The sequence below is a fragment of the Coturnix japonica genome, chromosome 4, assembly GCF_001577835.2.
Source record: "Coturnix japonica isolate 7356 chromosome 4, Coturnix japonica 2.1, whole genome shotgun sequence".
Classification (NCBI taxonomy): Eukaryota; Metazoa; Chordata; class Aves; order Galliformes; family Phasianidae; genus Coturnix; species Coturnix japonica.
The window spans coordinates 72,046,795-72,071,940 of record NC_029519.1 but is presented as its reverse complement, the minus strand read 5'-3'; the positions used below and the strand labels follow the sequence as shown (position 1 = coordinate 72,071,940).

At 37.3% G+C, this 25,146-nt stretch overlaps 1 protein-coding gene across 14 annotated transcripts in view; it reads left to right on the top strand.

The window, feature by feature from the left end:
- JAKMIP1 (janus kinase and microtubule interacting protein 1) overlaps positions 1-25,146 on the top strand; it is a 126,059-nt gene that overhangs the window by 57,328 nt on the left and 43,585 nt on the right. For all 14 annotated transcript variants that reach the window (XM_032444139.1, XM_032444135.1, XM_032444147.1 and 11 more), the window contains 6 exons: positions 2,991-3,266; positions 9,455-9,949; positions 18,338-18,547; positions 19,272-19,391; positions 21,427-21,573; positions 22,190-22,330. In XM_032444139.1, coding sequence (XP_032300030.1) covers positions 3,138-3,266; positions 9,455-9,949; positions 18,338-18,547; positions 19,272-19,391; positions 21,427-21,573; positions 22,190-22,330 — 1,242 coding nt within the window. In that variant the 5' untranslated portion in view covers positions 2,991-3,137. The remainder of the gene's footprint in view (positions 1-2,990; positions 3,267-9,454; positions 9,950-18,337; positions 18,548-19,271; positions 19,392-21,426; positions 21,574-22,189; positions 22,331-25,146) is intronic.

Sequence of the window (25,146 nt, the reverse complement as noted above, 5' to 3'; positions counted from 1 at the left end):
ACTCATTAACAACTTCACCTTCCAGAATCCTTCCTGAATCTGAGCAATGTTGTTAAAGCAGAAACCCCTTTGCCATATCAGGAATTTAATGCTGAACATTATCTGGCTATTTAAAATGACTTGGGTTTGTGTCAGCCTCTTCTCTCGTGTAATCAGTGATAGAACTAGAGGGAATGGTTTCAAGCTGCACCAGGGGAGATTCAGAATCACAGAACTGTAGGGGGTGGAAGGGACCTCTAGAGATCATCGAGTCCAACACCCCTGCCAATGCAGGTTCTCTACACCATGTCACACAGGTAGGCGTCCAGGCAGGTCTTGAATATCACCAGAGAAGGAGACTCCACCACCTCCCTGGGCAGCCTGTTCCAGTGCTCCATCACCCTCACCATAAAGAAGTTCTTCCGTACATTCGTGCGGAACTTCCTATGCTGTACTTTCATCCCATTACCCCTAGTCCTGTCCCCACGCACTACTGAAAAGAGACCCAGCCTCACCACTATGGTCCACACACCTCAGGTATTTATAAACCTGGATCAAATCCCCTTTCAGCCTTCTTTTCTCAAGGCTAAACAGACCCAGTTCCCTAAGTCTCTCCTCATAGGGGAGATGTTCCAGGCCCTTCACCATCTTAGTGGCCTCCGCTAGACTCTCTTCAAAAGAGATCCCTGTCTTTTCTTGTACTGGGGAGCCCAGAACTGGACACAATATTCCAGATGAGGCCTCACCAGGGCAGAGTAGAGGGGGAGGATCACCTCCCTCGACCTGCTGGACATGCTCTTTTTAATGCACCCCAGTATGCCATTGGCCTTTTTGGCTGCAAGGGCACACTGCTGGCTCATGGTCAATCTGTTGTCCACCAGGACGCCCAGGTCCCTCTCAGCAGAGCTCCTCTCCAGCAGGTTTTCCCCCAGCCTGTACTGGTGCATGCAATTATTTCTACCCAGGTGCAAGACTCTACACTTGCTTTTGTTAAACCTCATCCGGTTTCTTACTGCCCAGCTCTCCAGCCTGTCCAGGTCTCGATGAATGGCAGCACAGCCTTCAGGCGTGTCAGCCAGTCCTCCCAACTTCGTGTAATCAGCAAACTTGCTGAGGGTGGTCACTATCCCCTCATCAAGGTCATTGATGAAGATGTTGAACAAGACTGGACCCAGTACAGACCCCTGGGGGACGCCGCTAGTTACAGGCCTCCAGCCAGACACCGCACTGCCAACGACAACCCTCCGCACTCTGCCAGTCAGCCAATTCTCAACCCACTTCACTGTCCACTCATCTATCCCGTACTTCCTCAGCTTTGTTATAAGGATGTCATGGGGGACAGTATCAAAAGCCTTACTGAAATCAAGGTAGACTACATCTACAGCCCTCCCCCTGTCCACCCAGCTAGTGACATCTTCATAAAAGGCCACCAGGTTGGTCGAGCACGACCTCCCCTTGGTGAACCCATGATGAGTACTCCTGATAACCTCCTTATCACCCAGTTGTCTGGAGATGGCACCCAGCACAAGCTGTTCCATCACCTTCCCTGGGACAGAGGTGAGGCTGACTGGCCTATAATTACCCAGGTCTTCCTTCTTGCCCTTTTTGAAGACTGGAGTGATATTGTCTGTCCTCCAGTCTTCAGGCACATCCCCAGTTCTCCAAGACCTCTGAAATATTACAGAAAGCAGCTCAGCAACGACCTCTGCCAGCTCTCTCAGCACCCGCAGATGCACCCCATCAGGTCCCACGGATTTATGGACTTTAATGTTTCCTAGGCACTCACGGACCACCTCTTCCCTGACTAAAGGGAAATCTCCCATTCCCCGGACTCTCGTCAACCTCCAGGGTCTGGGATTCCTGAGGGAGAGCCCTTTCACTAAAGACAGAAGCAAAGAAGGCGTTCAGTATTTCTGCCTTCTCAGCATCCCCCGTTACCAGAACACCCCCCCCACTTAGTATGGGGCCCACATTTTCCCTAGCCTTCCTTTTGCTGTTAACAAAAGGCTGGACATTAGGAAACATTGCTTCTCAGGAAAGGTGGTCAGGCGCTGGAATACACTGCCCATGGAGGTGGTGGAGTCGCCTACCATGGGGGTGTTCAAAAAACATTTGGATGTTGCATTGAGGGATATGATTTAGCTTGGAAGTATTGGTGATGGTTGGACTGGATGATTTTCTGGGTCTTTCCCAACCTTGATGATTCTGTGATTCTTTGAAATAATTCAACATTATTAGCACTTGTTGCACACTTTGTTCTTGTGGAACACTAGGTTATTCTTAGAGGAGTGCTGGGAAAGGGGGTGGGGGAAGAACTGATGAAGTTTTTATTACTACTCAAGAAGAAAACTAATCTTGGGGCTTGCCAGTTAGGGTTCTTTGTCTGCTATTGATATTCTCCTTGAATATCATGTAAAGCTGTTTTAAATAGTTGAGTACTTTTAGATACATGTTAGATATGTATTAGGGAATTAAAATAAAATGAAATACGTTGATATTTTGAATAGATCACATTGAACTATTGACTTTGAATGTACACAGCTTATATTTTTCAAGTCTTTTAACCTGTTTTTCTAGTTTTATGCTACTTTCTCTGCATATGCTGATGTTTTGAATAATACTGTACATCTGATAACTTAAGGTGAAATGTGCTTACTACTTATTACAGTAAGTAAGCAGTTCCCACTGGAATGCCACTCAGCTCTATTAATTTATCATTATCTCTGTGCCCCTTGAGAATCTTGTGTGATCCAAGTCATCAGGTCCTGAATAAAATATGATTTATGTTTATATGCTATATTTATCATAAGAGCAAAACTTTCATTTCTGTAAGCATAGGAGAAGAGTTAATATGCTTTTAGGTATGATGATAAAAGTGTAACTTTTCTAATCTATTGCTTTCTAATTCTAGTACATTATATAGTATAGTGCATACTACAAGGAAGTTCAATGTGCTCGTTGACCTTGCTCTGTGGTGTAGTCTAATTCTATTCATTCTTTGTTTCTTTCAGGATATGAGAGGCAAAACCCATAATGGCAGAGACTTTTGTGAAAGATTTGGTTGAACACTACTTGACTCTTAAATGCTGAAAGCAGAAGGCCCTAGCTGGTGTAGCTCAATTTGGAGCAAAAAAATATTTTAAACTTCAAATATAATTATGTCAAAGAAAGGTCGTGCCAAGGGAGATAAGCCCGACATGGATATTGAAACTCTGCAAGCTGCTAACGAGGAGCTACGAACTAAACTAACTAACATTCAGATAGAATTCCAGCAAGAAAAAAGCAAGGTATGTATTTGCATTTTCTTGATCGTTCTTCTAAATAGTAGTGATGTTATAAACAAAAGCAGTGCTTGAATCTCAAGTAAATTCCCAATAAAATATGCATTAAACTTGCATGAAATGTCTCAAGAACCACTCACTGATAAAATGAAATTTTTGTCGGGGAGGTGTGGTGTGAAATATGAGAAGAACTGATCATTAAATTCCATTCTCTTGCCAACTATTTTAGTACCATACAAAAGTACGTAAATATTCCCAAAGACATTGTTGCTGAAATTTGCTGTGATTTCAAAACAGATAGCACTGGCTTAGCTGGACTTAGAGGAAGCAAAGGAGTTCAGGATTGGATCTTAGCACTGATAACTCTATGTTAAATAAGTGTATGCAGAGTTGAACAAAAGCATATTCAAACCATGTTATACATGTCTACAGGGACTGTAAATTGCCTGGAAGGAATGCGTGTAGGAGTCCTGGTTTGATTTGTTTGGGTTATGTGTGCTATTGTCCTTAGCTGCTCTGATGTGTCTGTTTATTAACAAAACAAATCCATAAATATTCGTCTATCTAACATACGTTCAACATGTATTTGAGTGGTCAGGAGAACAAAGTACATGGAATCATAGAATTGTAGAGTGGTTTGTGTTGGAAGGGACCTTTAAGTTCCAGTCTTCCCAACTGTGGGCAGAGTTTATGTTTGGTGATACTTTCTAAAAGTCTTAAAGACTTCTCTGAAGAAGAAACATGTACTAAAGACATGTTCACTTGATATACGGTGGCTTTGTTGTGTACTCGTGTTGTTATATTCTTGCAATATATGAAACATCTTTGGAACACATGGATAGTAATAGTCCAGTATATTCAAGTTTCTTAAAGAGCCCTGTGTGATACTCAGCTTTGGATGACATCATTTTTCATATTTTATTTCATATAATCATTTCATGGCACAGAGAAACAAGCCTATAAAAAGCATCTTCAAAATTTATTCCTTTGAGAGGAAAAAGTAAATAATAAAGCCCTAATTCTTGTTTGACTGACTGTAATAGGTTCAATACAGATCAGACAAACTAAATTTGTTGAAAAAGAAATTTCTATGAGCTCAAATTTTTAAGCACAGAGTAAAGAAGAAAAAGAAAAGAAATTAACTCAACTAAGGTTAACTCTAGCTTTAACACCATGACAGCTTTCAGAACAATACCACGCTGTCTAAAACCAGCCTCCTTACAGTCCAGCATCCGTTGCTCCAGTTTGCTTACTTGTTTGTGTTTCTGCAATACAAAAGGTTTATACTTGAGTACTGAGGTAGTTGCAGGAGATGTTTGTATAACACTTATCAGATAAGCATGTGGAGAAATGAGTGGGCTCACATGTGTAATGAGTAGGTATTTGAATTAGGAGATTAGAGCCAGAGTGCTGTAAAATCCTACTGAATGTGCAGTCGGTTCCATGGTAAGTTCTACTGCATGTTGGAAAGCATTTCTGGGCGGATGGTGGAGTACTGTCTTGAATTTCCTTGTCTTTGCTGACGTGTATGCTGTAAGTCACTGAAGCAGAATAGAGAAAGGAGGGCCTTGCCATCATGAGTCATTGTTTTATAGACTTTTCCAAAAATGTTTTGACCACTTTTCTTTATTGGGTTCTTTTCGAGTTTTGGTGTCAGATGTTGAATCTGTGTGTAACAGTGACTTCCTGTAAATTCTATAAACTTCATTTTTTCAATAGATGTATTTTATTTTAAAGATAGTATATAATTCAGTCAGAACAGCTGTATGTACTGGGAGTTAAAAAAAAAGAAGTTTTATAGAAAAAGAGTCATAGCTACCTATTTATGGAAGTATTCTAAATAATAAAACTTTTCATTGGAGAACCTAGACAAACTAAATGTATATATAAAATAATGGAAAAAGAAATGAGCCAGATAACTGTATGAATTATAAGGAGCCTCCTGAATAGTATGTAGCTACTAGGGTATTGTAATTGGGAAAGAAATATTGTAATTGGGAAAGAAATACAGCAACCATCTTGGCGCAGGGAAATGGATGAAGTGTTTGTAAATCAATGTGTAATGCTGTTACACAATTAAAGTTGAAGGGCATTTGAATTCAGATCTGTGCTCTTGTTGTATAAAGTAAAATGATCAATACTTAACAAATCACTAAGATGAGAGCATTTGGGTCATCTGTCAAACACTGCAAATAGCCAAGTTATTAGGAATAAATGTGGAAGAACTCAGAGTTCTAATAGGATTGAAGTGTTAACATGCTAGACATGTTAGCGTGACTTCTTGTCCAAGTAAAGGAGGAGGGGAGGAGTGAGACATCAATATGCAGATATTAAACAATGATTATCCTAAATTTGGAATTAAAAACCAAGGAAGTATCACAATTAAATCTTCTAGATGCTATCATGTTTGAAGTTGTTGACAGAAAATGCAGTGTAATCTACAGAATTCTATTCAGATTGTAGTGGAGTCTGTGCAGTTATTGTATCTGTCAAATTATACATCTAAGTTTTGTTCTGGAATAAAAGGACAGTTGCTGCAGCCTTTCGGAGTTTCTAGGGTATCCTGATATAAAACAAGGAACTATCCTCAGATATGAGCAGAAACACATTTTCTGTGATGCTCTGACATAATCTTGAGAGTTTAGGCTAAAAAATTATCAGAATTGGGGATGCTGGAAGCAAGAATGATTGCAGAAAATGGTCAAGATGAAATGTTATACATTTCTTTTAAAGAGCTATTTGTTGCTGGAAAAGAACAAGCAAGAAGAAGATATTTATGAGGGTTTAAAGGGAATAGAGTGAATTTAACAAGTTGTTTTTTGCTAGGGAGAAAGAACAATGAGTAAGATCACATAAATAAAAGAAATAGTAGAGGCAGTAGAGGCAGGTGGGTGGGAAAAGCAGTGACTGAGCAGTGAGTGTATGTTACATAAAATCAGTGTTTGACAAAGTGGAATTGCATCTGGTTGCAGCCTCTGCCACTTCTGTGCTCTTGTTAGAGGAGAAGGAGATCTGGAAAAAGGATTGCCTGAAAGAAGAATCAAGGCAAAATGAGTTCTTAGGTAACTGGAAGTGATAAGAGCTGTTTCTTTTACAAGGTGTGATACAGTGATATAATCTGCAAAGAAGCCAGGAGAGTTCTTAGGCTGTGGACTGACATGACAAATTGTCACATCCAATAAAGAGATTAAATCAGATCTGTAGGTTCTTCCAAAGACTTTAACTTAAATTTCTGAGTTCTACACTTGCAAGTTTAATGTTCTGCAGAAAGTTTATCGTGTCCAAAGTACAAAATTTTTGCATACTTTCTTTTCTCCCTGAAATTGTTTGTTTACATTTTACTTTTACATCAAGTTCTTGCAATTCAGTCAATTGTGACTTTATTCTGTGACATACAAATTGGTTCTAGTATGAACTTTCTGTGTTGAGCATCATTGTCTTCTCTTTATTCTGAAACTAGACTGTTTCTCAGTCTCTAAGGCATGTTGATATGCAACATCACTTCCGAAAAAGAAGTTGGGACTGTTGAGACTGAAGAAGTCTTGGAAGAACTTTATCAAAATGCAAAAATAGCTGATGGGAGAGTGTAAAGATGGAGCCAGACACTCTTAGTGCTCTGAAAACCTGTATGAATTTTTTTTTTACTTATTGGTTTTAGTTCTTGGCTATGCTTCAAACTGTGGACAGAACAGCTTTATGCATTTAAAAATAAATACTTTTTAACCGTGTTTGAGTTCAGATTGAAACTGAGACAGTCAAGCATATGGGAAAATACCATATTACTATTTTTGTTCTTTCAGTAGCCAAAAGTGTAGAGATTAACATTTTGGGAGGGAGAGAGTTTATGGCTTTCAGGGAAGACAACTATAATAGAGCTAATTTTCTATCTTCTCTGAGAAAAAGCAATAACAAAAATAGGCTTTTTAAAGGCCTTAAAGATTAGGATGCATCTATTTTTTTTTTTCTGGGTAATGGAGGATGAAAGTCATTTAAGATAAGATGTAGAATTCAGGGATTATAGGGTTGTTATTATTTGCGTTGGGCTTGCAGAAACTTTGTGAGTGAGATGACTGGATGATATGTGGTGGTATTCTGTTAGTCTGAAAGTTTGAGATATGTTGTCGTGGACAGAAACAATGGATATAGGTGTTGTCAGACACTCAATGTAAAATGAAAATCATTATTCAAGCATGAAGTTTTGTGTAAACTGGAATTCCCCAGAATGTCAGAATCCTTTTCACATGTATTAAAAATGCTTTTGGGAAGTTACAATCAATAATGTGTTATATGGAAAACTGCTTTTCAGTCTCGTGCCTGATGTACAACATGACTAATTTTAAAATACTGTGGTTCTGGAGGAATATCAGCATTGCTTATAATTGTCATTGTACAATTTATTTTCCTATATATTTTTTACTAGATCTCATTTTAAATATTCATCTCAATATTCTTTGTTTATCCATAGCAAATTCAAGTGAATTTGAGTGTTGGTAGGTTTGCAAATTCACTCATCTGTGATAAGCTAAGAAAAAGTTCAGACTAATGCAAGTAGTGGCGACCCATGCTATTTGCTGTAGGCTTGGATCTTCAAGTTATTTTATGAGAAGAAATAAAATATATGTATCTAAAGAAGATACTTTCCAGAAGGCAGACTTTACCACTTATGAGGGATATGATTCCTTTTTGAATGAACATATATATGATCTGGATCATCCTGGACAGTAATAACAGTACCTATGTGATAAAATCCTAATCAGATGGTGCCTAATTCATTCCTACAATCATAATTCTGCCCCAGTTGGTGTTTAGTCCTTTCTGCTGGAAGACTTCAAGTGGAGATCAGATTCTGGAAATCATTAAGTTAGTGCTAGGGACCTGAAGTATAAAAGATCGATCTCATTTTATGACCAAATTAAGTAATAAAGTTAATTTCATTGGTTGAGCTTTGGAGTTAAGATGCTGTGTTTTCTCTAAAGCAAACACACAAGTGTACCTGTTTAGATCCAGCCTGCTTACAATGAAGAAAATAGCAAAGTTTTTTGAACCTTTCCTGAATGAGTATTATAGCTTTAATTTAACTCTTGTGTTTGACTGTAGAATCCAAAACTGTGGAAAAAAATAAACAGTATTAATTATGCCTTCATAGTAATTTTCATTCTGAATATTAATAGAGACCCTCCCCTTCATACAGCACTAAAATCTGGGGCAAGTTGCATCTTTGGCATAGTTTAGCATAAATTAAACACATTAATGCATTGTGTGACCACAGGTTCCAGCAGTGCAATACATAGGTGCAAGAAGTCTAGAAATGCTGTGGCAGGTCCTAACATCCAACTGCTTGATGACCTGATTTTTACCATGCAGTGTTATGTAGATTATCTGTTTTTATTGCCACTCAAGGTCGAAACACAAAAACAATGCAGTGATAGGTTGTAGGAAGGCGTTGCTGATATTAGATGCTATTGGTTACATTATACCCTTTCTGGTGTGCTACAGTACAGAAGCAAGCTTCTCCTTTTTTCTCCCCAGTCTGTATTAATGTCTGATCTCACTTGGAAATTACCTTAGGTCAAACAGTGGATCTGGGTGTAGGAATTTGGTACTTGAATCCCAAAGACAGTTTGTATATATACAAGGTAAATTGATGATTGGCTGAGAATCCCATCTGCAGTACAGAGATAGTACTCCTTAGCTACAGAAGGACGCTGTGGAAATAAATTATGTGAGCCTATATGAAGATCTGAGTCACTGTGAACATCCTTGAAGTATGGTCTGTTGAGTAGTAGAAAATTTTTCTCACCCTGAACAGGAGAATTTTTTCTCTATCTGCTTCCTTTTCCATCAGCTTGTTGGGTGCAATGTGAGAACTGTGGATGAGAGTAATCTGGAGTGTTTGGTAGGGAAAATTGTGAGAGAACTGGGTTGGATATTTCTTGGTGGTGTCTTACTTCCTAGAACTGTGAGAAGTTGCTGCTGGTAGCACCTCTGAAAAGCAGATTCATCTATACACAGGCACCAACAGCCTTTTTCAAGCTCTAGTTCTCTTCCTGTTTGAAGAGAGAAATTTTGTGTTTACAGTCTTTGCTTTTGAACATTCAGGATGACTTTTTAAGAAGGTTTACAAAAAAGCTCTCTTGGTGATTTGTAAAGGTGTGATGGTGTTTGCTAATCAATATTTTACATTGATGTTTCAGGTGGGTAAACTGAGAGAGAAAATCCAAGAGGTTAAGCAAGAAAGGGAGCAGGAGCAGCACAAACACACAGCCTACGTTTCTGAACTGAAAGCTAAGCTCCATGAGGAGAAAATGAAGGAGCTTCAGACTGTCAGAGAGCTACTGATCAGGCAGCACGAGCAGGAAGTAGCAAGAATGGTGAAAATTAAAGACAGTGAAATTCAGCGTTTGCAGTCAACAGTCAATGTGCTGCGGGACGGGGCAGCCGACAAGGTAAAGACTGCGCTGCTGAGTGAGGCGAAGGAGGAGGCTCGCAAAGCATTTGACAGTGAACGAATGAAGTTGCAACAGGAGATCTTGGAGCTAAAATCTGGTAAAAAGCAGCTTGAAGAAGCTTTGAACAACATCATGCAGGCAGATAAAATGAAGGCTGCTGACCTGCGCATGGCTTACCAGTCCCATCAGGATGAGATTAATAGAATAAAACGTGAATGTGAGAGGGATATCCGCAGGCTGGTAAGTTCATGAAATAATACATCTGCTGATGGCAGTATTTAAGATATTGCTTTATCTGTCCACAATTAATATATGTAACCTGTTCTGCAGGGACATCTTCCACCAGTTCTGGCTGGTTCAATAGGCTTGAGGAATTACTCCCTTGAGGAATAAAATGACAAGAATGTATGAATATACAGATATAATTATATTGGATACATAAAAAGCCATGCTTGTCTAGTATGAGTTTCAGTATTTTAGAAATATGATTAATCAGTTTCGAGGTATGTCTGCACACTTCTGAATTGAGCCATGAATATTACCCAAGAGGCCTCAGTGCAAACAAGGTGTATAGGAAGATCCCAGTGCCTAATAAGGGTAAGAAAAATAGCTATTTGGCAAAGAAATCACTCTTTCTCTGTATGGCATGAAATTATATGGAAAGATGTCCCTGTAATTGATTTCATAAAGTAGTTATATCGTTTTTCATTAATTTAGAGAATGCTTGTGGACATGGATTTCTTGTTTTGCTGTAGCTTCAGTTTTTGTTTTCCTTCCACAAAGAAAATACATTCTTGCTATGTATTTAGGCAAGGGCACAATGTACAGACAGCTGAAAACAAGAAAGTAAAAATAGCTAGTTACAAACTGGAGATATAAGTGAAACAGAAGCTTTAAAAGGAAAGATACAACTTGGAGAAGATAAGTAAGCAAGAACAACTCTTACTTATTTTGTTTTTCATCCAATATTCTGAGCATCTAAGTTGAAATAGTATTGTTCTATTTCTGGATCAGATTATTTAAATATTCAAAGAATATGCACAGCCATAATTGCACTTCTTCACCCACTGAGCTTCAACATGAACTGCCCCAAAGCATACCTTCGGCTGAGGGCTGCATACATGCATCCACCTCCGTAATTCTCTACCAACAGACTCTTGTTTCGGCACCATGACTGTTCGCAGGGTGTCTGGTTTCCCTCTGAAGTCTGGGCTGGTACAAGGTAAACTTGACAACATACCTGATTAATGCTGTGGAGAAGTTATGTTTTGTGGGTTTTTTTTTGTTTTTTGGTTTTGGTTTTTTTTTTAATTATTAAATAAGAAGCAGAACTAGAACAGCATTTAAAGTTTAAATCAATCTAAAATTAAAAACCAAAATTAGCATATTTCATTAATATTTGCAAATAACTCTACGAAATTCTCTAGCCAGTAACGTAATGTTAGTACACATTCACATTTGCAAGGAGAAAAATCCTTCTCTTGTTCATGGAATAAGAGTACAAAGTTATTTTTAGGATTGATTTTAAGAAGGTTGTGATCAGCTATGATTTATGAAGTTTGATGTGTCCAGGTCACATAAAAAAATGTAGAAGAGAACCAGGCCTAAAATGGAACCCCACTACTTGCCATATGCCTGTAGTAACCTGTTGCTGTAACCCTTTGAGCTTGATCCGTCGGCTAATTATTGCATGAAGTCTCAATGTGGAACCCTTCTTCTGTTTTGAATTTCCCAAATATTTGTAATGTGGTACCTGAAAATTTGATTCAGTCTTCGCATGTAGATCCTGCAATCTTTTCTTTGGATAAGTAAGTCCTGCTCCTTTACCCATTCCTTAAATGACATATAGTGCCCCAAAGTGGTCTTGGTGTGGTTTCACAAGTGCTTAATGAAGGGCTTAATCACTTCTGTCATCCTTCTGGCTGCACTCCTCATTTGGTCCAGTGTCAAGTTAATTTGAGAGTTGAATTCTCTCACTGCTGACCCACATCCAGCTCGCCCTCCAGGACACCAAAGTCTTTTCTTGTTTCCTTTGTTTTCCTTGCAGCATCACCAACTGGAATTGGCTTCAACTTTTTTTCTGCTTTAGAACTTAAATTCTGGCAGGAGTTTGTATCTGTCTTAGGTGAAATTCCAAGGTTATTTTTGACCCATTTCTCCAGCACACCAAGTTCCTCAGAATGGTGGACATCTCCCCTAGCACAGCAACTGCCCCCCATGTATGATGTCATCCACAAACTTGTGGACAGTGCATTTCATTTCTTCATCTGGATAGTAGATGAAGATGTTACATGCAATATTCTCTTTGGTTTTTAAGAGGTACAATTCAGATGACCAAACGGTGCTGAGACTTTTCCTCTCCCAAAATACGTGTAGTTGCTGTTGGCAGGGAGACATTGTGTTTCACTGCTGCCCTGAGGCCCAAAAAGAGGGATGAGGCATGGCTTTATTTAACTGCACTTGTGCAGTGCAAATATGCATCAGTTTTGTTTCTTCTTCCAAACACTGAATTTTCCAACTTTAAAGCTGAGTTTTGAGTCTTCTTAGTCTTGTGTTTGAGACTTCCAAGTGCGTGCAATCAGGCATGGTTGGGCAGAGACTTCAGCAATGTTCTTCTTATCACCCAATTAATCGTGCATGTATTTCGTTCACAGCTGCTGATATCAAATTGTAGGCTGCTTCTCTGGATTTTGCCATCTGTTTGAGAAGCCTGTTTGAGTTACATACCAAGGCTCAGCTAATCTGCAGACCCTTCTACCACCTTCAGCATTTTAGGACTGCAAAATATACTTTGTTTTCAGCATTTTATGACTGAAAATGATACTTTCCTCTAAAGATTTTGTTCTTGTCCTCTCAGGAGCTAATAGAACATCATTCCACCAAGCCCTTCTTGCTTTTTTTTTTAGCCTGAATCAAGCAGATCAAATGAAAGTGCTTTTTAACATGGGCTCATCATTTTATGTTTATTCCTAATATCTTCTTAGGACTCTATTGTGGTAGGCAGGTCACTAATATGATTTTTTTTTTTTTTATGATTTTTTTTTACATCCTTTAGAAATATCAAACTCCTTCTATGCTATTAAAAACCCACAGAAATGATGTATGGCATAACACATGGAATAAAAGAAGGCTGCTTAAGTTTAGATTACTTGCTTTTTCTACCTTTTCCATCTTCTGGCTACTTCTGTTACATTTATTTCAATGAACAGTAATTATAGAAGAGATTGCAGTCAGCTACAAAATATGCAAGATGCTTTTGAGGAATGTACAGTAAACCTATTGAAAGGTTCTGATGTTGTCTGCCTTTATGCTGTTTCTTGTATAGCTTTGCAGAGCTTTTAATCTCTTCCTGAGATATATGCACTTCAAAAGGATAGGAAAAGCTATTGGAGGAAAATACTGACTATTGGTTTAGAAAAACTGCAGTATTGATATTTAAGAGTAGATCTCATCTATATGTGTATATAGCCCTTTTCCACTGGGCATCTCCCATCTTCCCTTGAGGTTCCTAAATAAGCTGCAAACATTTAAATAAATAGTTGACTATGTCTGCTGTAGAGAAGCCTGTGCACAACACAGGATTATTTTTGTTCCTCCCTCCAAGTGGACTTTATGTAGAATATTGTTGTTCTGTCTTACTGAAACTGCTGGAGATTGTTCAGCAAGGGGGCCACAAAGATGAGGAATCTGAAGCATCTCCCCTATTAGCCTGCAGAAAGCAGGGCATCTCCCTTGGAAGAAGAGAAGCCTGAAGTGGAAATGCTTGTAAATATCTAAAGGATGGGAGTCAAATGGATGGGGCTAGGCTCTTTTCAGTGGTGCGCAGTGACAGGACAAGGGACAGTGGGCACAAATGAAACACTGAAAGTTCCATATGAACTTAAAGAGAAAAATCTTCATTTTGACAGTGATGGAGCACTGAAACAGGATGCCCAAAAAGCTTATGGAATCTCCTCAGGGAGGTATTCAAGACCCATTTGGATGCACTCCTGTGCAACATATTGTAGGGAACTGCTTTAGCAGGGATTTGGACTTGATGATCTCTGGAGGGTCCCTTCCATTCCCTACAATATTGTGATACTGTGAAATGTAAAATGTATTAATTCCAGTTAGTTCTATCTTAAAAAAAATGAGTATCTTCAGTTCTCTATTTTTCTTAGTAACAAGCATTTCTATCAAGATAAGCTTTTTTATTATTATTATTATTATTTAACATAAAATGTTCAGGATAAATTTGAACTTGATTTCTTCTGGAGCAAAAGGCAATAGAATGTTGTTCTGCAATTGGCTAGCAGATAACTTTGATACGGACAAGTGAAGAAGAGGGTCCTACACTTGGCCATGCAGCAGCTGGCTTTTTCCACTTTGAAAATTGAGTATCTCACTGCCTTGACAGAGCTGGCTATTAATTCCCTGGGAATTTCTCTTTCAACTTTGCGAGAGGCTAAAGTTCCTCTAGAGATCTCTGAATTTTATTGTAGCTATTGAAGTGTGGGATAATTGGCACATAGACACATTTTCCAGTGACTAGCTTAGTTTTTATTCATATTTGGTAAATGTTATTAAAACACTTATTTCTGCTCATTTTTTAGAATGTTTTAAAAATGCCTTTTATTTTAAGAAAACTATGTTAATTTGGAATAGGCTACGAATGCTGGCCCTACGTTGGTGCAATGCAGGTAATAACTGTGTACAGCACTTACCGTTTGACTGTATAAAACCCATTAATTAAGAAATGATATTTTAGAAAGCTATCATTTTAGCCAGCGGCACCAGGGTGATTTTGTGGTAATATCCTCTGCAGATGCTGACTGTAGACCTTATTTTCTTTACAGCTCTCTTTCTGATGGTATTTCTACTACTTCTCAAACCACGTAAATGAAAATAAGTTTTAAGTTGCTCTCTTGCCTTCTGATCACAGGTGTTTTGTGTGGGATTGTATCTTGCTTAATTGCATTAAAATGTGACATTTCTAAAATGCTTTAAAATCCACGCAAAGCAGAATGCAAAAGAATTCATGCATTCCTGCTATACTACATAACTGCACAAAAAAAAAAAAAAAAAAAAAATGCAGTGTTTTAAAATGGAGAACAGCGACTAAAACAGCTAGTTGGAAGGAATTTCTGGGATATGTTTGATTCAGCACAATATCTGTAAGCCTAATTCATGGACTGAGATCCAACTGGTCTAAATACTTTGGAATAAAAAATGGTCTCCCTTTATATCTTACTGAGAGGTCTTAAATGATTTTACAGGAAGGAATACACAAGAGTACAAGAGCAGTTTAGTCAGCTTTCGGTTGCTGGGTGTTGCTTAGCTCAGCCAAATTGTGCCACAGATGCAGAAACCTCCTGTAGGCACCTGCTGTAGTTCCCTGGACCAGGAGGGGTTGAAGAACAGTGGAAAATCTTCTTGCTCAGGTAAAGAATCATCAAGTGAGCCTTGATCCACCCAGACTTACAAGCTGCAGCTCAGTGCTGGAACTGGCATACCCAAACTTCCAGTACAGAAAGTTCTGCATTCCTAAAATGTACTTCCCACTTCTTAGTTTCTCAGGGGTTTGCTAATTTAGATATGCTGGACGATTGGAGAATAGATTCAGTTCTCAATGGCGTAACTACTGTGAAGTATTGATGCTTTTCCATTTTTTTTATATATTTTTTTTTTACATTTTAGAAATATCATAAAAAAGGAGATATTTAAGAGGACTTTGAGGTTAGTCTGGTAACCAAAGGGATACTCATGGTGAGTCCCTTAAGCAGGAAAAGCAGCATGGGAAAAGACATGAAAATGCTTGCCTTGTAAACATGGCAAGCTGCTAATAGAATGAGGACGTGGCAACCTAGCATTAGATAAGGGATAAATGGACTGTAGTTTGTGAACATCATTGAGAGCAAGTATGATTTTTTTTGTTTAATGTAGAAAAACCTAAAGCATCTTAGTCTAGAGGTGAGAGTTTCTGGGTTAAGGAAATCATGATTGGCAGCAGCACACACGCTGTGGCAGGCAGGAAGATGAAAAAGTTTACTGTGTAATGTGCAAGTCAGAAGAAAAATGCAAAATTTTTGGGTCAGGAATTTGGATAAAATTTAAGAAAATTGAGGCGGTGTTTGGGTTTATGTATTTATATTGAAGGCATCATGTGTGTACCTGTTCCCTTCAGGAAAGGAAAGTTATATCGTGAAGCAAACAGCTAAAACAGTTTAAGGCAGATGTGTTGTTGTTGCTCTTCTATTCATATCTGTCTGCTTTCTGTTTGTGTTAAGTTACTTGAGTAAAATTGTTTAGAAATTCCTCTAGTATGTACATGTAGTTAAGTTAGCACTACTTCTGTTTTCTATGTCTATGTATGCACATTAATAAATGTAAGAGATGCTTTGCTCTGTGTCTCTAACTTAATGCATGGGTCCCCAAATAGGAAGGGGTCTATAGTAATGACTATTGTATTGCTATTATCAATTATTATCAATGTATCGGTAATTTTTCTATTTGACTGATCTTTTTTTCTTGGTTTCACCACATGTAGATTTTTTTAGTGGAAGAAAAGCTAGGAAGTCCAAAGGGGAATTCTGTCTTCTTCCTTGCCTTCTCCCAGCCCTACCCCAGAGCCATGCTCCATTATGCAGTTTTGTTCCAGTGTTTGATCTTTATGGATGGAAGCATATGGAAGAGTGACTTGAGCACAGTGTCACTGATGATACGCATCAAAAGATCTGTTCTGATACAGTTCATCAAGTAGCAGCCTGCACTGAAATTTTTCCATTTTTTTTTCCTTCCAACTGAAACACCTGCATCATTCCATTTAGCATTTAAGTTATGAGAGTATCAGGAGTACAAAATATGTTACCAATTGAGTAACTAAAATCTATGCTGCCTACATAATGTTAGTTCTTCCTTGTTAAGTATATGCTTCACATAGTCATGTTTCTTTTCCGTTTATTTCAGAATGAACACCTGTGTAACAGTGAGCCAAACCTTGTCCACAGTATTTAGTTACATGACATTTTTTCCTCTGAAGGGGGAACCCTGACAGATCAGTGTACATGATAGATAGCATTCAGTGAATGAGGCAGCTGCTTAATTTTTGTCATTGCTGTTCACTGCACTGTCCTTCTGAAACCCTGCGTGTCATGAATTCTTCCATTAATAAAAACTGCATACTTGTCCTGGAAGTTCTTTTTGATATAGTTGAAAGTGACACAAATCTGAATTAACTTGCTGGAATATATTAACCCCATTTATTGGATGAGGAGCTGAGATCTTTCTGGTCTTTGCAGATCAGGAAGGAAATGTACATTAGAACAAATAATTGCAATTTATGAGCAGTCCAGACCGCTTCAAATCTGCTGATTTTTTAAATCACATTTTAATTGATAGCCAAGCTATATCTTACCACACAGATCCTGAATGCAAACTAATTTCACACGCTTTGTAGATTGTGAAAAGTGTAAGATGAGAATCGTCAGGAAGTTATATCTTATCACATAATCAGATTGTGCTAATCAGACTCAGACTATCAGACATAACTGTAAGTTAACATGTCCTTTGTGTTTTTGGGGAGAGTGAAGTGGTAGGGTTGGAACTTGACTGAAGGATTTATATAGGTGTGGCACTATAAAAAATAATAAAATAACAGTAATAAACAAGACAGTTTGTGATTTTTTTTTTCTCTATATGTGAGACTATAATACTCTTCCAAAACTCCATGAGGTAGCAGGCCAAGAAAATGATTGCATAAGCTAAAGGAGATGGTACCATTATAATAAATATATAAGTAATGGTTAATATTCTTGTTAAGAAAATGGTTTCTATAGTAACTGCTGCAGATTTACTTCCTCTTGCTTTTGGAATAGTACAAAAAATGAATGTAACACTGATGATGTGAGGGGCAAATCCTATGAGAGCTGCTAGCAGGGATATGCTTTATTTGGTGTCAAGGTGAATGAACAATGCAGTTCAATAAACATAAATGGTTAAAAATTAGTTCTCCCTACAATTTATTCTAAAGCTCTGTATGCATTTGCTCTTTTCATTTCAGCTGGGGACTAGCAAAGGCACACAAAGTGCTTAGGCATACTTAAGGATTTAATTTGAAATGTGGCTGTTTGTTTGTTCACTGATCTTAAAACCTCTGTGAAGAGATTCACTGTGTTTAATTTTTTATTAATAAAGAGAGAGTCAACACTGGCAATTGTGTATTGCTTAAATTTCAAAACAAAGCTTATGTGAGTTTTAAAGGGTCTGTTCCTTTTACTTTGTGTTAGCCATATGTTGCTTCTATGGGAGATACTGAAGGGAGATTTCTCTTTAGCTTATTAAAGTTTCTATTTGCAAGTGAAATGGACAATCTCAATGGCTACATATTTTGTTTCAGTGTATGTCTGCATCTATTTTTGTTTTCCACTTGAACTGAGACTGTACCCAGCAAGCTCATTGTCAAGTGAGAGCTGAAACTTTTTTAAGGGGAGGGGAAAATGCTTCAGAGGAGAGAGATCATTCTTCTTGGCAGCCACTCTGGTATTAATCTGAGAGAAAAAGAACTTTTCTTTTTGCAGGTTTGTAGACATGCGTGCAACATATCCATACCTGGAAATGTTATAGAAATTTTCTTGCTTTATTTCTTTCCAGATGGATGAGATAAAAGGCAAAGATAGAGTGATTCTGGCTCTGGAGAAAGACCTTGGCATCCAGGCAGGACATACACAGAAACTCCTCCTTCAGAAAGAAGCTTTGGATGAGCAGCTTGTCCAAGTGAAGGAGGCAGAGCGGTACCACAGCAGCCCCAAGAGAGAACTTCCTGCAGGAGTGGGGGACATCACCGAGTTGATGGGAAGCCCGGTAAGAAATTCCTGTTTCCTTTAAATAGCCAGCACAGGACAACTACTGCCTGTGTATTCACATTAGTGTTGTGGTTACTTATTAAACACCAGAAGACCTGATTCATGATTAATGGTCTTGCACTGCATGTAGTGTTTTGCTTGTGTGTAAGAAAATCCTTGGACCTCTTAAGTTTCAAAGAATGTAGGCGAACACAGAACTTTTAGATCTTAAACAATGAGGTTCAGCCATGAACTTCTCTTGTTATCTGTGACTAAAAGCAGCCCTTCTTTGTCTAGAAAGCCACTATTTTTCTAGCGTTAGTTAGCTTATAATTTTAGAAATTATATAAGATACTATCCTTTTCCAAAACTGTTCCAAGTGCTTTTAGTTGACGCATTATGCACTAGATTTCTTCTTGAGAATGGTTATAAATCATGCTAGAATTTACCAGTTGTGAATGAATTATTTATATCTAGCTTTTTTATTTTAATTTTATTTTATTATTATTAATTTTTTTAATATTGTTAACTCTTTACATACATCTGTCATGTAGACCCATTTCAGGTATGATATAATGTAGCATTTGCTGTTTAGCTTTTCAGTTAATTAAAATAAGTTTTCCAAACACCGATGTAAGTGCCTAATTAAGATTTACACAATCTTCTTGCTAAACCATGTTATTACATTTATGGATTGTATTTTTAAAGATTATTTTATATATCTATATGTCTTTGATGCAAAGGAGCAGCATTTGGATGAACGAGATGTGAGGAGATTTCAGCTGAAAATCGCTGAACTGAATGCTATGATAAGGAAGCTGGAAGACAGAAATACTCTCTTAGCAGATGAAAGAAATGAACTGGTAAATTAATTAATAATAACACAGATGGTGACTGGGAGGACATTTTTTATGGTAAATGAATTAATGCTGAAAAGTCAGTGTTATAAATAATTAACAAATTAGACCTGGTTGGACACAATCAATTATACATAATGATGTTTCTATGGATATTTACTTTGTCACCATAGGCAAGGATGGAATCCCTTTTGTTCCAGAGAAATAAAACTTTATAAATTTATTCTGTGGTCATCCTATCTGAATTGGCTGTTAGCTTGCCTGTGGCACTGTCAAAAGATGTTGTGTAAAACATACATAATCCATGCCCTTAAATTACTGTATTAATCTTTGTAATAGACAAATTCAACAATAGTTTTGTGACATGCTTATGCAGGCTGGGAGTTAAAAAGTGTTTTTGTTCTGGAGATGAGGAATCTGCCATCTCCTTTCTCAAGGGAAATCTCTTAAGTAGGTGAATCCTAGGAGAATGATAGTAACTTATTAGAGAAAGGATATGAATTTTAAGAATGAATTCTATTAACTAACATTGTACTTAATTACTTGTAATGAGATTAATGGGAAAACTCTCATGGACTGTAAAACTGAGTTTTAACAGTGAAAATTTTTACATGCATTCTGTTATAATGCACTATTTCCAATGACAGTAGAAAGGATTTTTCATTTTAAGTAGAATTAAGTAGAATTTTTCCTTCACACAACCTGTGTTTCTGATTCAAAGTAATGCTATTATGCATGGTGAGGGAACAATTGCTTTCCAGTAGTTTGAGTGCAGCACTGACCTCTTCTTACTCTGTTTGTCAGACTTAGTTTTTCATACTGAGATCAGAGGATTTACTTTATGATAAAGGGACTTAAATTAGTTGTGATAACTTGATGATTATCAAAATTAATTTTTGAAATGTTCTTGTCTAAAATCTTGGCTGAATCTAGATTATATTCAGAATCTAGATTAGATTAGTTAATTGAGCCATAATATAGTAAAGCTGAATGACTTGAGAGCATAGTCATGAATTTTAAAAGAACAATAAAAAACAAACGACTCCTCACCAACAGCTATATAAGAGCATACCTTTTATCCTGGATGCTGTTAGCGATTTTCACTACTTTGCCTAGATGCTGAGTAGTGTCCTTTTTTTTTTCTTTTACCATTACAGTTGCTTTTCTCTACTCTGTACTTACAAAAAACATCATGCTTTCTTTCAAGATTATTCAGCCTCCTAATCCTTTATGTGGACATTATTCAGTCAAAACATCCCTGAAGAATGCTAACGTACTGCAACATCTTTACCGCAGTGTCCCTCTAAATGGGAGGCATGTATGACTCAGTCAAAAGCTCTTCTTGATGCTTGACTTTGAGGTTTCAGAAACAGCTTGGAATTGATATGGAGGAGATTTTGCCATATTCTGAGAGAATACTACATTAAAATAGTAATATGAATAAGCTCCTGTGATTCAGTGCTGTGGTGAAAAAAAAAGTATTAAAGAAAACAACTCAAGAATTAATGAAACAGAAGTACTGAAATTCTGAATGGACACAAATATGTGAAAGAGAAGTAATTTCTTTCAGTTGTCTGAAATAATAAGACCACAGGAGCAAAACTGAACAGCTTGGAAACATCAACAGAATGCTGAGATTGAGTCTGTGCCCTCTGGCTGCCTCTTGTATTGTCCTAATTACATGCTAGGTTTTTCAAATAAGGAAGGAAGTGTTTACTAAAGGGTAGTTGAGTTGGTGAAAGATGATGACCCTATATATATTTGCTCAAAAGAAACTTATGTGCAACAAGATTAGTTTATCAAGAAATCATGCTTACAGATCTTCATAAATGTTTTGTAAGAGCAAAATCCAAAGACCAGAGCTATTTCTCACTTGCTTGGACTCTTGTAGTTCTCGGCGCAGAAGTCTGTATCAGATGCTACTTAAGAAAAGGACTAAACTTTCTAATGAATGGAAAGGGCAAGAGAAAGCTCACACATTTATTCTTTTCTACAACTATAAACTAAAGCACAGCTTAGCTTGTTCCTTTGCCATTTGCAGCTGAAACGTTCTCGGGAGACAGAAAGTCAGCTAAAGCCTTTGGTTGAAAAAAATAAGAGGATGAGCAAAAAAAACGATGATATGATGCAGTGCATCCAGAGAATGGAAGAAAAAATAAAAAATCTGTCAAGGGAAAATGTAGAATTGGTAAGTGATAATTTCTGATGTCTTGTTATAGGATAACTCGGTTACTCTGAGGTGGAAGTGCTTGTGAGGCTTTTTTTCTGACAGGTGTTTCAGAGTCTCAACAATGGGATGATATAACAGTCCACTTCAGCCAATACAGTTGAATATTCACATTCTAAGTACAGAGTGGTATTCCTTTGTGTCATATCAGTTTGCCCTGATTAATGAAAAGGATCATGAGTAGATAAAACAATATATTTGGATGCTGTAAATGTACAACTAAATATCAGCGTTATAAAATGGTGGTGTTGTTTTTTTCCTGATGAAAGGACTGATTTTAAGTATATGTGCCAAAGGATCTACTGTTATAGAATGTCGAGACTGTTTGTCTGCTAACTTTTTCCCATTCTGTGTTCTTTGTTTCTGTTTTTAAATGTTTTGTGTGAAGTAATAACACTAAGGCATATGGGATATATATTTAGATGGTGAAAGAGGCCTTATGCTGTAGTGGAATATACACTGATGGGTCCAAAGAATTCTTGATTGCTATGTCATGAACATGAATTCTTTTGTGTTTATGGAAAGATAATTCAATATTCTTTAAGTTTAATAACAGATTTTATTTTAACTTTTGTAGAAAGAGAAATTATCTGCACAACCAGTGCTGAAGAGACACACATCTTTAAACGATCTTAGCAGCACACGGGATGAACAAGAAATTGAATTTCTTCGACTGCAAGTCAAAGAAAAGCAGCATGTTATTGATGATCTCACAGTGGTAATACTTCTAATGTCTGGTACACACATATGTATGCATATACATTGGTAGGCAAGCTGAAGACTGGAGAGCAATATTTTAACTGCAGTTGTAGTAATGACATAGAAGTAATTCTTTGGCATTGAACTGTTCTTGTTATTTACCAGGTAGTGAATAAATTTATTTGCGGTGTATGTGTGTATATCAGTTATGGACTGCTAATGGAATGAGGTGCATCAGTCCATTCACCTTAGTGACAAAACTGAATGTCAGCAACTGAGGAACCTGGAGGAAAGGACACATTCCAAAACTTAATAACTGTAATTCTACCTAACTGAGCTGTCCACTCTCTGTTTTTATAGCAAATAAACAGAAATATGCATGATTAATTTAATCAAAGGTAGCAAATTTTAGTATTACAATTGCACAGCTGCTACCCTCTGACTGTGAAGACTACTTAAGAGGATGCTTATAGATGTCTGCACTGCTTGGGACTTAATTCAGCTGCAATAGAGGTGTTCAGTGTTATTTTGGACACTGGGACACACCATTCTGGTGCTGGCAGAAATTATGTACCATCTCTGAGAGATGTGTGCATTGGGAGCAGCATCTGGAATTCAGACTGTTCTGAGACATCTATAACAGCACTATGAAAGCCACATAATGATGGAACAAATTTGAGCTCGTTCTGTCTAAATAAGATATAAGAGATTAAGCAATCAGAATGCTCAAAATAGAAAATAAAATAGCAAATAAAAATAGAAGATAAAAAATATAAAACAAGATGATTTGTTATTTCTTGGTCTGGAATTCTTATGTGTTATTACTTGGTCTGGTCTCTATTCTTGTCAGTTCACCTCAGATTTTGATTTCTCTCTGTAATCCTGCCAAAAATATCTGTGTGCATCGCCCAGTGTCACAGTGTTACAAGCAGTGGGATGTTATGCAGAATCCAATGCTGATTTACAGAGAGATGCTGCTTTGTCTAGAAAATATAACTATACAGGCAGGGACTATCTCACGATATTAGATTCCCAACATATGCAGTTATAATCTCACCTGTATTACACTGTGAAGTGGATGTGACTCAGTAATTTGAGGATATATATTGTAACCTAAATTTGGCTAACTAATATTAACTATATTTAGTGTGAAAATAAAATTAATAAGCATTACAAAATGTTGTCTCATTGGTTACTTTGTATCCCATGTACAGATGCTGTTTCACTGCAGAAATAAGTAAAATTGTAGACTAGTATACTGCTTTTCTTGTCAGTACTAACTAATTGATGCTTTGCCTTCAATATGAATGCAGGGCACGCTGCAGTTCCATTCTGCTTTTTATCTGTGTTTTCTGGTTCAGTTCCCACTTCAGTAAAATACATATAAATTGTAAAGAATGACCCAAATGTCACGTACCTGTTTAACACAAAAGTCATCATCTTAAATACAGCTGAGAGCAATATAATGCATAAAAGAAAGATGGTCTTCAGCAATAAGGCTGTTTGAATTGATTTGCACTGTCAATTCTAGAGTGCCTTTGATGCTGCTGAAGACTTATCAACTTGACTTCTCCCACAACCATGGTTTCTAGGCCAGTTCATAAAAGGAAAACTGTCAAGATAAACTCAAGTGCTTACAAAACACACAAGTGGTTCAGCAGATAGTTCTTCACTAATTGGTATTACTTTAGTTTTGGTGGCTTGATTTAATATTGCGACAGAAAGTTTATTGAGCAGCCTTACGAGATTAGAAACGGGGAAAATCAGGGTATTTAGGAAGTGCTTAATTCTGCGGTGGTGGAAGAGGAAAGAGAAGGACAGGCAGAGAAGATATCTCATTTTTCTCCATTAATCTGAACAACAGCCTGGAATGCAGGAGATCTGTTGTTACAGCAGGGACTGTGTCTTAACCTGGCTCTCTGAGGAGAGAACATTATTTTTCTACATCTTTGAAAATGTAGCTCTCTGTTTATAGCTTTAACTTAATGCGTTATATTTTCCTACACTGTGAGGTATCATCTTCAGTCTACCTTGGCAGTCACTACTTTTCCATATTTTGAAAGCCACGTGTATTAAAGGTGCTATAAACATTTCTGAGTTATTCCTTATTATCCAAAACTTCTTTATTGGAACAGTGTACTTATTTTATTTTGATTTCTACTTGGAGCTTCTCATTCAGATTCTGTATTGAATGTATAAAAAATGACTCTGAATAGGAAAATATACAGTGAGCAAGACATGAACTTGCAGCTGCTATTATTCATTTAAAAGTAGAAGTGTTACAGAGATGTAAAGCTAGATAGATCACCTGCTGTTACCATCTCTTCCCCCCTCTCCACATTCTCTGCATTTCTTATGTTCATATTGAATTTTTAAATTCAAGGCAACATTCAGGTGCTTGAATGTTTGTAAACCCAGTGTTTTTCAAATTACAATCTACTCAGGCTGTAACATAGTAAAGTACGGCATCATTCCATGGCCATGTTAGAAACTAGATGCAGGCTAAGATACGCCTGATTGCTCTTGATGAGAAAATGCCTTTGCATTTGAGAATTTTGCCTACTCATCCCTATAAAATACATGTAACACCGTATCTGGCTGGGATTCATTTTTGCCTACCAACATGCATCTTCAGGACGATTGGATGTTGGAGTGAGAAAGTTAAGTCTGTTTCCATAGTGAGCCTTTTGGTAAAAGCATCAAAGGAACTGCCAGAATCTGTGCCCAATTTTTAGCAAAGCTTTTTCTTGCCAACTTCCAATCAAGCATGTAAAGTGTGTGGCTGAATGTTTATTTGCTAAAGGGATAAAACTGCAGTACAGTGTGGTGTGACAT